Raw genomic sequence first — 12,725 nt, 5'->3', positions numbered from 1 at the left:
TGGCCAAAAAAATGGCAACCTTGGTAAATATGAGCAAAGGCTGCGAAAAATATGACTTCATTGTTTATTCTATTCATCTTTCATTCAAAATATTCACAAAAATCTATCCTCTAATGGATATCAAACAATTGCAAACACAACACAGATTTTATCAAAAAACAATTATTTTTGTCAAATATACACTATATGGCCAAAAGTTTGTGGACACCATATGTGCTTGATGAACATTTGATTTCAAAACCGTAGGCATCAATTTCCCCCTTTGCTGTAATAAAAGCTTCCACTCTTTTGGGAAGGCTTTCCACTATACTGTATGTAGTAACATGGCTGCAGGGATTTTCTCTCATTCAGAGGCTATCAGTGAGGTCAGGAACTGTTGGTCAATGGGGCCTGACTTACAGTTGCTGTTCCAGTTCACCCCAAAAGTGATCAGTGGGGTTCAGGTCTGGGCTTTGTGCAGGCCAGTCAATTTCTTCCACGCCAGACACAGTAAACCATTTCTTTATGGACCTCACTTTGTTCACAGGGGCATTGTCATGCTGGAACAGAAAAGGGCTATCCCTAAACAGTTGCCATAAAATTTGGAAGCACACAAAGCCCAAGCCATTACATAAAGAAACATTAAGATTTTTCTTTACTGGATTTAATGGAGTAACCAAATTTGTTAATTAGAAGGGGGTGTCCACAAACTTTTGGCCATATAGTGTATGTGTGACAGTTATGAGGCACCATTTTATTCAATCCTTTGTGCAACCTCCTTTTGCCAAGATAACAGCTCTGAGTCTTCTCCTATAATGCGGTTGGAGAACACATGGCAAGAGATCCGAGACCATTCCTTCATACAGAATCTCTCCAGATCCTTCAAATTCCGAGGTTCACGCTGGTGGACTCTCCTCTTCAGTTCACACCACAGGTTTTCTATGGGGTTCAGGTCAGCGGACTGGGATGGCCATGGCAGAACCTCGATTTTGTGGTCAGTGAACCATTTTTGTGTTGATTTTGATGTGTTTTGGATCATTGTCCTGCTGGAAGATCCAACCAGGTCCCATTTTAAGCTTTCTGGCAGAGGCAGTCAGGTTTTGATTTATTATCTGTATTTGATAGAGTCCATGATGCCATGTATCTGAACAAGATGTCCAGGACCTCTGGCAGAAAAACATCCACACAACATTAAAGATCCACCACCATATTTAACCATGGGCATTGGGTACTTTTACAGGTGGCTACCGCACCAAACTCATCTCTGGTGTTTGCTGCCAAAAAGCTCTATTTTTGTTTTATCTGACCACAGAACCCGGTCCCATTTGAAGTTCCAGTAGTGTCTGGCAAACTGAAGACACTTGAGTTTGTTGTTGGATGAGAGCACAGGCTTTTTTCTTGAAACCCTCCAAACAACTTGTGATGTAGGTGACGTCTGATTGTAGTTTTGGAGACTTTCTGACCCAAAGACCCAACTAATTCCTGCAATTCTCCAGCTGTGATCCTTGGAGATGCTTTGGCCACTTTAATCATCAACCTCACCATGCATGGAGACAATATAGACACGTGTCCTCTTCCAGGCCGATTCTTAACATCTCCAGTTGATTGGAACTTGTTAATTATTGCCCTTTTGCCGCACATCATAACTTAATTCTTTGGTCTTACCCATTGTGATGGCAGGGGTGGTTCTATGGTCAGTGGACATCCGGGGCTTAGCCCACAGACATCCATGTATGCATCATAATACACAGGATGCACTTTAAAATATGTTTAAAAGATACATCGGCAAAGAGTCCATTTTTAAATTAAGTAAAAGTCTTTCAATATTGTTTGTTAAAGAATACAAAACATAAAAAGTATGCCAGAGCATAAAATGAGTTGGATTGAAAACATTTCAGATCTAACAACTGCTTTATTCCACCATTGTAGACAATCATCTGTAATCCTTCCTAATAATACTGCTCTATGGTATTGTCATTTTAATCAAACTCATTGAACACAGGCTATATGTTTAAAACCTACAAATCCAGAGCCATGACACCAAGCTGTTATTCCTATTAGGAACCTGCCTACAGAACATCCACAAATTACAGTGCATCCGGAAAGTATTCACAGCACTCCACTTTTTCCACATTTTGTTATGTTACAGCCTTATTCCAAAATGGATTAAATTTATTATTTTCCTCAAAATTCTACAAACAATACCCCATAATGACAACGTGAAAGAAGTTTGTTTGAAATCTTTGCAAATTTATTAAAAATAAAAAATGGGAAAAAAAAAAAAAAATCACATGTACATAAGTATTCACAGCCTTTGCTCAATACTTTGTTGAAGCACCTTTGGCACCAATTACAGCCTCAAGTCTTTTTGAGTATGATGCTACAAGCTTGGCACACCTATTTTTGGGCAGTTTCTCCCATTCTTCTTTGCAGGACCTCTCAAGCTCCATCAGGTTGGATGGGGAGCATCGTTGCACAGCCATTTTCAGATCTCTCCAGAGATGTTCAATCGGGTTCAAGTCTGGCTCTGGCTGGGCCACTCAAGGACATTCACAGAGTTGTCCCGGAGCCACTCCTTTGTTATCTTGGCTGTGTGCTTAGGGTCGTTGTCCTGTTGGAAGATGAATCTTCACCCCAGTTTGAGTTCCAGAGCGCTCTGGACCAGGTTTTCATCAAGGATGTCTCTACATTGCTGCATTCATCTTTCCCTCGATCCTGACTAGTCTCCCAGTTCCTGCCGCTGAAAAACATCCCCACAGCATGATGCTGCCACCACCATGCTTCACTGTAGGGATGGTATTGGCCAGGTGATGAGCGGTGCCTGGTTTCCTCCAGACATGACGCTTGCCATTCAGGCCAAAGAGTTCAATCTTTGGTTCATCAGACCAGAGAATTTTGTTTCTTATGGTCTGAGAGTCCTTCAGGTGCCTTTTGGCAAACTCCAGGTGGGCTGTCATGTGCCTTTTACTGAGGAGTGGCTTCCGTCTGGCCACTCTACCATACAGGCCTGATTGGTGGAGTGCTGCAGAGATGGTTGTTCTTCTGGAAGGTTCTCCTCTCTCCACAGAGAAACGCTGGAGCTCTGTCAGAGTGACCATCTGGTTCTTGGTCACCTCCCTGACTAAGGCCCTTCTCCCCCGATCACTCAGTTTGGCCGGGCGGCCAGTTCTAAGAAGAGTCCTGGTGGTTCCAAACTTCTTCCATTTACAGATGATGGAGGCCACTGTGCTCATTGGGACCTTCAATGCTGCAGAAATTTTTCTGTACCCTTCCCCAGATCTGTGCCTCGATACAATCCTGTCTCGGAGGTTTACAGGCAATTCCTTGGACTTCATGGCTTGGTTTGTGCTCTGACATGCACTGTTAACTGTGGGACCTTATATAGACAGGTGTGTGCCTTTCCAAATCATGTCCAATCAACTGAATTTACCACAGGTGGGCTCCAATCAAGTTGTAGAAACATCTCAAGGATGATCAGTGGAAACAGGATGTACCTGAGCTCAATTTTGAGTGTCATGGCAAAGGCTGTGAATACTTATGTACATGTGATTTTTTTTTTTTTCGTTTTTTATTTTTAATACATTTGCAAAGATTTCAAACAAACTTCTTTCACGTTGTCATTATGGGGTATTGTTTGTAGAATTTTGAGGAAAATAATGAATTTAATCCATTTTGGAATAAGGCTGTAACATAACAAAATGTGGAAATAGTGAAGGGCTGTGAGAATACCAGACTTTCCAAAATGTTTGATTAACAAACAAAAGTACAGCACAGTTAAGGTTTAACATGTGCACTGCTTCAGCCATGGATGACAGAAAAATCAGTCGATTTCTCTTTCATATTATGTTGACAGTGAATCCAAACTTCTTTCCAAGTACTGAATTTTTAGAAGCTATTTTTGTGAGAATAAATAAATGCATAAATTAATAAAGATTATCTATAATAAGTAAAGATTCCTTACCCATTTGTCAATCACATAATTCATTTTATGTCATCTATTCTTAGTATACACAAACATGTAGATACATAACACACACCTACACACTTGTTGAGCCAGTTATAATCAGGGCTCAAGTTGAGGGGGGATGTGAGGGGATGCCATCCCCCTTGTTACAAGAAATATCAAAAGCATCCCCCTTGTAAAACCACCATCCACCCTTACCATCCCCTTTAGATCAGTTGTATCATGTATTACTTAGAACTAATCATGCAAGTAAAAGATTTAATATTTAATTTTAATATGTTTGATAAATAACAGACTTTAAATAAGGGCGATTAGCCGGTCAGAATTAGATTTCGACATGTGTGGGGTTGCCAGATAGGTGAAATCCCCCAATCAGATCTGGACACTTGTACAGTTCGGATATATGCTGCCAGGGTGACACTTTAGTCCCGCAATCTGGCAACTTTGAGCGCGCAAGCTCCCTCTCCACTGCGAAAAAAGATGCCGGTTTTCTGAAAACACTGGCAGGTATGTTGGAGTTTGAAAACCTTTTCCATGGTCATATCATGGATTCTTTTCATGAAATTAATCATAAAATACAATTACAGAGGGTAACAGGTGCATATTATGGCCATGTGTACTATGGGTCAATGAAGTGATGCTCATTTTTGTCCTGATCTATTAAATTAAAAATACATAAAAAATGCAATTCACAAACTTGAATACACCTCTTCTATAATGAGCTTGTTTTCAATTGCGGAGTTTAAATTCATATTGATATTTTTTCTGGGGTTTAAAGTAAAAAATGTGATGTGTCCACGGACAGTATAAAAAATAAAATAAAAAAAAAGTCAAAGTCTCATTCAAATCTGAAATTCATGAAAAAAGAAATCTTGGCATGACTAGTGCAGAATAATGTTGTATTGTTATTTCATATATGATTCATATTTTAAAATTCTTTTGTCCACCAAATCAAAATCTTTGGGTGTAACCAACAAGTAGGTAGCCATTTAGTTGTTTATGTTGACCATAAAAACTATAAAACACAGTAAAATAGTGTTTTGTCAGTATTTAGTTTGAATAAGTTATTTATACTCTCATGTATTCAAGGTGCAAAGAAAGTATTATAATACTTAATGAGAATATGACATAAGTGTTTTAAACTAGATTTTCAAAAGGTTTCTCATTTTCAAAATTGTAATATTTTACAATTATTTTACAGAAAGCCACAAAACAAAATTCAAACAAAACCAATAGTTTACTGTTCATAAGGTAGATCAAACCAGTCCTTAAAAACTTTTAATACAGTATAGAATAAAATATCCACAAAAATATAGTTTCATTGAATTCACAAACCACAACCCTGAGTCATTTTCTACATTCATGGATGCGAAGCTGTAAAATTTCATAACCTGAACAATTTGTGCAATTACATAAATATTTGCATCATAAGGACTGTTCTCCAAACAGTAATGTAAACTGCTTCAGGTTTTTTCCCTTTTAGATTACATATAAGTATACTCTTAATAATTTCTGATTTATGCATAAGCAGTACACTCATATTACCTGTTAACAAGACATTTGCCATGTCAATTCAATACAGTAAATGCAATCAATGGTGATTCAATCTAGGTCAATAACTGCATGTAAAAATGTAACAGAGACATAAATAAAAATCAAAAAACAAATAACTTGTATTCATACTGGGTCAATATACTGAAATACAATAAAAAGAAATCTCCTTGTACTGGCATTATAGATAAAGCGTTGAAATAAGCATCAGATACACACATTAATATAACATTTTTCTGTCCAGACAAGGGATACAAGATATATTGATCACCTTATTGCTATTCACCAGTTGTTGTTTTTTTCTCATTTTGCCATTGGAAGAAGATAATATCAAGGGTCATTGCTTCCTATTCAACTCTTTTTTTTTTTTATGACAGGTTTAAAAAGTACTACACTTTTATCCATCTATTTAATCGTATATGAAAATGTTCTGATGTCTGATTTTACTAGAAGCATGTAAAATTCTAGACTGGAGCTTTATTGTGAATACACTTTTTTTTAAACAGCAATTAAAACAATATACAGTAGATTCATAATAACCATTTCCATCATTGGCTATAGTAAAAATTATTATCAGTATCAGTAAAAAAAAAAAATTGCATTCCAAGTTCAGAAAAAAAAACTTTCACATTTTAGGTCATGATATTCAAGCGTTTATGCTACAAACGGTTAAGCAGAGAAAAGCACACAATCAAATACTACTGTGACATGAACAAACTGAAATACGGCACCCTAAAATACACTGCAAAACTCACATGGATGTGGTGTAAAGAGAAGTAGAAAAGCAATAAGACAAATTTACTGAATTTAGAACTACACTGATGAGCCAAAACATTATGACCACTCACAGGTGATGCGAATAATGTTGATCATCTCCTAACAAGGCAACATATCATGGTCTGGGTAGATTAGATGGTAAGCAAACAATCAGTTCTCGTAGTCAACGTGTTGAATGAAGAAGAAATGGGCAGGAGTAAAGACCTGAGCGACTTTGACCAGGTTAAATTGTAATGGCCAGAAGACTTGGTCAGAGCATCTCAGGAACAGCAAGACTTGTGGAGTGCTCCTGGTCAGCAGCGGTGAGTACCTACAGACAGTGGTCCGAGACAGGACAAACCACAAACCGGCAACAGGGTGTTGGGCACCCAAGGCTCATTAATGTGCGAGGGCAACGGAGGCTATCCCGTCTGGTCCGAACCGACAGAAGGTCTACTGTAGCACAAGTCACAGAAAATTTGAATGATGGTTATGGGAGGAATGTGTCACAACGCACAGTGCATCACACCCTGCTGAGTGTGGGGCTGCGTAGACGCAGACCGGTCAGAGTGCCCATGGTGACCCCTGTCTTCCATCAAAAGCGCCTGGAACTGGACCTTGGAGCAGTGGAAGAAGGTCGCCTGGTCTGATGAGTCCCGTTTTCTTATACATCACGTGGACGGCCATGGACGTCCGTGTACGTGTGCACCGTTTACCTGGGGAAATGATGGCAGCAGGATGCACTGTGGGAAGTCGACAAGCCGTTGAGGTGGAGGAAGTGTGATGCTCTGGGCAATATTCTGCTAGGAAACCCTGGGTCCGGCCATTCACGTGAACGTCAATTTGACACGTGCCACCTACCTAAACATCGTTGCAGACCAGGTACACCCCTTCATGGCAATGGTATTCCCTGATGGCAGTGGCCTCTTTCAGCAGGATAATGTGCCCTGCCACACTGCACACATTGTTCGGGAATGGTTTGAGGAGCATGATGAAGAGTTCAAGGTGTTGCCCTGGCCTCCAAATTCACCAGATCTCAATCCGATTGAGCATCTGTGGGATGTGCTGGATCAATAGGTCCGATCCACGACGGCTCCACCTCGTGACATACAGGAATGTCTGTTTTGGTGCCAGATCCCACAGGACACCTTCAGGAGTCTTGTTGAGTCCATGCCTCGGCAGGTCGGTGCTGTTTTGGCGGTACGCGGAGGACCAACAGCATATTAGGCATAATGTTTTGGCTTATCGGTGTAAATGAATTCCATTTTTGTATACAAGATTTGTAAGGTAACTAACACAATAGGACTATTTTTGCTACGCAAGTGCCATTTTGTATTACTCCGTAAAGTATTTCCCAGAGTGCCTCAAAAGCCCATAGTTACCAGTGCATAGTAAAATAACACCATGAAGAACAACAGATCTCAATGGATTTTGTAAAATATGTCACGTAAAAAGCACAGCTAGTTGCTTGTATGTATCAAATCCAACATTCGAAAATACACAAATATATTTAATATTTATTTACAATGTACAAGTACTTCCAATTTCAGAAGTCATGATACTTAAAGGTGCACTAAATAATTTATGTTTTACTGGATCGTATTCGTCCTCTTAAACAACTAATACATCAGTAGTCTTGGACTTTATACTGACACCTATTGGCATAGATGTATAAAGTTTTTGTTAATTAACTTGGTCAAGATGCAATGGCTTTGTGATCTCAACATGGCAGCCACCATGAAGGGGCGACCCGCCTTATAAAGCATAAAATATATTTTTCTGGGGCACTGACATGACTGAAGTCTATTAGATATAAAAAACATTAGGGATAAAACCTTTTTTTTTTTTTAAAGCTGAAGTGTGTAATATCGGTGCGACTAGCATCACCAACAGAATCAACAATTACCAATAATTAGAGCTGCCAATTTGATTTAAATATTTATGACATTTTATCGCATATATCAATAATATATAATACATATTATTGGTGGAGTAAATATTATATTATTTATATTAAATATTATTTATAATAAAAATATAATACACTATGCATATATATCTATATCTATATATCTATATAAAACATTAAAGAAGTGACACACTTCAACTTTAAAGGGAAAAATTACTTAATGCACCTTAAAGAAATAAAATTTCATCACTTCCTCAAAGTAGTGCTTTACCATTCAGTGGTCAAACATCTGTTCAAGTCCAGAGCCCTAAATAAACCTCTATATTGAGGCTTTCGTTTTTAGCTAGTAATCTTCTTTTTGGGCAGGAAGGCACTAGTAATTTGGTTCATCACCACCAAGGCAGGAAACAGTGGCAGCAGTAGGAAGATGTACCACATTGTTCCTTTCACCGTGGCCTGAAACCAGTCTGTAAACATTGCTGACATGATAGTGATGGTGGCTAACAGGTAGGCCACCAGGCCACAGGTGGCATGGTACAGTTTCAATCGTGGAAACGACTGAGTGCTGATAAGTTTGGGAAAAATAAGAAAGACACCACAGATCGCCTGTAGCACAGTAGCAGCCATTGTACCGACCCCCAGCAGACTGTGCCAGGAGATAAAGTGAGAATGCTCCGATATGTTCTTACTGGCCACCATAAAGCCGAAGCCTGTAGCTCCACACACAAGCAGCAAGGCCTGGAAGAACCAGTGCAGACGGACCTTCCATTTACGGGATTTAAAGCAGAATGGACTGCCCTCGGCAGAGAAGAGAAGGATGCCCTCTGTCATGCACAGGCCAAACTAAAATAGGAGAGAGAAAGCGAGAGAGAGAGAGACAGAGAGATGGTGAAGTTTCGTAATAATTAGTAACTGTAATTAGTTGGTTTTTTTTTAATACAAAAAATGGTTAAACCCATCACATTTTAACCTCCTGAGACCAAGCGTCCACGTGCATGGACAGTACGTTAGGCTGTCATTAAAGGGTTAAAGTTTTGACGCACCGAGTCATGTGAGAAAACAACAACATGAAGTTTTTACATTGAAACCTGTTTGAGTCAAAAGAGTAGTCTCTAGTGTCATCCGATATTTTAAAAATGTCACTGATTCAACGCGAAACGGCAGGCTGTTAAACACAATGACCGCGTACGTGGACTATAATAAACAATAATAAACTATTTGATTAAAAAAAAATCTGACTTTCTATCGTTTTTTATTATTTAAAATTTCACAAATTAGTCCAACTGTCAACTTTTAGGAAAACTATTTTGTCTAAAAAAACATTTATTTATTTATATTTATATTATTGCGTTTCTCAGGGGCTATTAGTTACAAATCAAAAAGGGAAATGGAAATGCACACAGCATTAAATTCTTGTTAAAGGTTTATAGTTACTGACTTTCAATTAAGTAAATTACTTTTAAGTACATTACAAATTTCAAAAATAATATTATTTATGTAGAATACTTTGAAAACACGTAATTATGCTAATATGCATATCTGCTTGCATTTCTGTGACAGCTGAAAGGCATACGCTCCCAAACGAGTCATTGGAAGTGAGAAATGCATGGAAATATAGATATTATTTTTAAATCATTGAGGAGAAAAACAAACAAAAAAAATCTACAAAAAGTGTTTTTTGGTTTTTTTTGCCAATTTTCTCCCCAATTTGGAATGTCCAATTCCCAATGCGCTCTAAGTCCTTGTGGTGGCGTAGTGACTCTCAGTTGCCTCCGCGTCTGAGATCGTCAACCTGCGCATCTTATCACGTGGCTTGTTGAGCGCGTTACCGTGGAGACATAGCGCGTGTGGAGGCTTCACCTGGCTGGAGTCACTCAGCACGCCATGGATTTGAACTCACGACTCCAGGGGTGGTAGTCAGCTTCTTTGCTCACTGAGCTACCCAGGCCCCCTACAAAAAGTGTTTTAAGTAATGAACTTAAAAGTAATTAGTAATTTGATTATTTTGCATGAAGTAATCAGTAAAGTCAGTAAATCTGATTACAATTTTAGATAAGTAATTAGTTTGTAGTGGACTACTTTTTTGAATAGCCCAACACTGTCTTTTTAATCAGAGTCAGTGTAACCAGATTCCCATTGCAAACCCACAGCTGAGGCTAATTCCATTTTCTTTGTATTCCACCACACTCAATTCATTATTTAGAAAAGACATGCATATTTTATTAATTCTTCTAGAGGCTGCGTCACTGAGACACTTTGTTTCACAGTGAAAAGGAGAGCAAAGGGAAGCACTGTTAAAAAATGCGGGAGTGATTATAAAAACAAAATTATTGACAATGTTAAAAAAATATATATATTGAAGTTATTGACTTTCATCCATGTATGGATAAAAATATGCTGTATTGTGTAAATAAAAAATAAAAAAACTACAGCATCAGTGCAGTGACAGCTTACCCCGAGTGACATGCAGACCGGATGCCAAGAGAAAAGACCTGCAATCAAATAAAACTGCATGAGAACAAGAGTTTACTTTTATACATTTTCAATAGGAACACTTTACAATTACTTTAATAAATAAAGCCTTATCAGGGATGGTATTAAATGCTAATACCATGCTGCTTTGATATACCATGGTAGTTACAAGTACTCCAAGATACTTCAAATAATACCATGGTAAATGTCAAAACAAAAAAAACAAAAAAGATACTCTCTGGTACGTTGTTATAGCATGGTACTGACTGATTAACATTTTACTGTTTACCATATTCATAAACTATGGTTTTTACATGGTAGTAAAAAAAAACATGGTATTACCATGTTCAGAAAACATGTTAATACCATGGTGGTACTTTGTAAGTGCTGAAATTTGAAACTTCTTAGATCCCTGTATTATTCATATATATTATATTTATAAATGTACATGAGCTACTAATCTGTTAAGAGTCACATATGTATAAATTACTGAATAATAATTGTTAAATGAGAGTCCAAAAAACAAGGTATTACCATGGTAACATCTTCAAATAACACGGTAATACTATGATACTTTTTAGTACTGTTAAAATATGAAACTTTGATTCATACATTCCTATATATTAGATTAATAAATAATTGAACATAAGCTACTAATCTGTTATGCATCATATAATATGTTAATGACTGAAGGAAATGAATGCCAGTCCAAAAACATGGTATTACCACAGTAACAATAAAAAAAATAAAAATAAAAATGAAATAAAATAAAAATCCTATATATTATACATAAATAATTGTACATGAGCTACTAATCTTTTAAGCTGCATTTTATGTGTTAATGACTTAAGGAAATTAATAAATGGTAGTCCAAAATTGTATATATTATATTAATAAATAAATGTACACAAACTACTAGTCTGTTCAAGCTTTTTACACAATCCAATGATCCTCAAGTCATCTAAACCAACAAAGTGCAACCAAAGATGACAACTTAGATCTAAAGACATGCAACTATGATGAAATAACTCACTTGTTCCTGGTCTGGACAATATGGATGTGAGAATAACCAGGCCGACTGAAATGATGTGCGCGGATATCACAGAGACTCTGCGCAGCCACACATAGAGCCAGAACTCCCGCATTCCAAAGCCCTCTCCCACCGGACTGTACTCCACATCCGATGATGAGCGCATCCCTCTTGGCATTCCTGATTACTAGTTTGACATTTAACTAGTGCTTTAATCCAGATCACACATTACAGATGTAATCCTGCGGGAGTAACCTGAGGCTGTGTCTTGATCAGTGGCACAATGGTGATAATTCATTGATCAACCTTAATGGGCTTTGAACCTACAAACAACGTACAGTAGTAATTATCTTTAACAAGGTTATGACCATACGGCTTCTGTTATGGTGATGTACACTAATGCATTTAAGTATTTACAATACCAATGCCACGCGTTGATTAAGATTACACAAATTACATTTTAGCCTATATTGTACAATATATAATCCATCACAAGAATAAATCCTACCACGGAGCTTCCCAAAACCTAGTCTCAGTCCTTCCGAAATCTCGTGAATAAACACTTCAACTTATGAACTCCTTCGGGTTTAAATGGAAGTCGGTTGGAAAGCTGTTATTCCTGTTGGGTGCCATCTTCGTAGTTGTGACAGTGATTCTGTGAAATGTATTTCCTGGATGGTGAAGGCTTTCTTTAAATATTCATGAGCATGTCATCCTGTAACAAGAGCACCACCTGATTAATATTCAATTATTCGACCGAACGTTTGCATAATTCGTTCGTTTTTTTCTATAATATTCATGAGTATCCTACTTAATATCCAAGAGCTAAAGAGCCATAGAATGGCAGTTAGCGTGAAACAAGGGTTTGCTGCTATATTATGGATGACTGTTTCTGATTGGTCAGATTATTTCATGTGACGTCATTGGTCTGCAAGAGCTTATTATATTATATTGTTTGTATTGTATTATCTATACGCTATATTAAACGTTATTACTGCAAACAGTATTGTTATCCAGACCGCTGTTGAGGCGAACGTGAATTAGCGCGAGGTCACTTTGCACGT

General features: G+C 37.7%; 1 protein-coding gene across 2 annotated transcripts; it reads right to left on the bottom strand.

Annotated features, from left to right (window-relative positions):
• Positions 1–5,161: 5,161 nt before the first annotated feature.
• Positions 5,162–12,354, bottom strand: LOC127426122 (probable transmembrane reductase CYB561D1). 2 transcript variants are annotated; one of them, XM_051672661.1, is made up of 4 exons: positions 12,170–12,353; positions 11,665–11,984; positions 10,614–10,651; positions 5,162–9,002 (listed from the first exon to the last, which is right to left on the bottom strand). In XM_051672661.1, exons 2-4 carry the CDS (start codon positions 11,837–11,839, stop codon positions 8,499–8,501), a joined length of 717 nt encoding a protein of 238 aa, XP_051528621.1. In that variant the 5' UTR covers positions 11,840–11,984; positions 12,170–12,353; the 3' UTR covers positions 5,162–8,498. The 2 variants fall into 2 exon arrangements, with proteins under 2 accessions (XP_051528621.1, XP_051528622.1); XM_051672662.1 differs by having other exon boundaries at positions 11,665–12,354.
• Between the last annotated feature and the right edge of the window lie 371 nt (positions 12,355–12,725).

This window comes from Myxocyprinus asiaticus, chromosome 35 (genome assembly GCF_019703515.2).
Source record: "Myxocyprinus asiaticus isolate MX2 ecotype Aquarium Trade chromosome 35, UBuf_Myxa_2, whole genome shotgun sequence".
Classification (NCBI taxonomy): Eukaryota; Metazoa; Chordata; class Actinopteri; order Cypriniformes; family Catostomidae; genus Myxocyprinus; species Myxocyprinus asiaticus.
This window is presented reverse-complemented; position numbering and strand designations above follow the sequence as displayed.

Excerpts from the sequence above, each read along its gene's own strand:
- LOC127426122 (XM_051672662.1), bottom strand. The coding sequence starts at position 11,839 with ATGCCAAGAGGGATGCGCTCATCATCGGATGTGGAGTACAGTCCGGTG. Across the intron at positions 10,652-11,664 it reads ATTGTCCAGACCAGGAACAA|GTCTTTTCTCTTGGCATCCG; the intron begins GTGAGTTATTTC and ends ATTTGATTGCAG. Across the intron at positions 9,003-10,613 it reads CGGTCTGCATGTCACTCGGG|TTTGGCCTGTGCATGACAGA; the intron begins GTAAGCTGTCAC and ends CTCCTATTTTAG.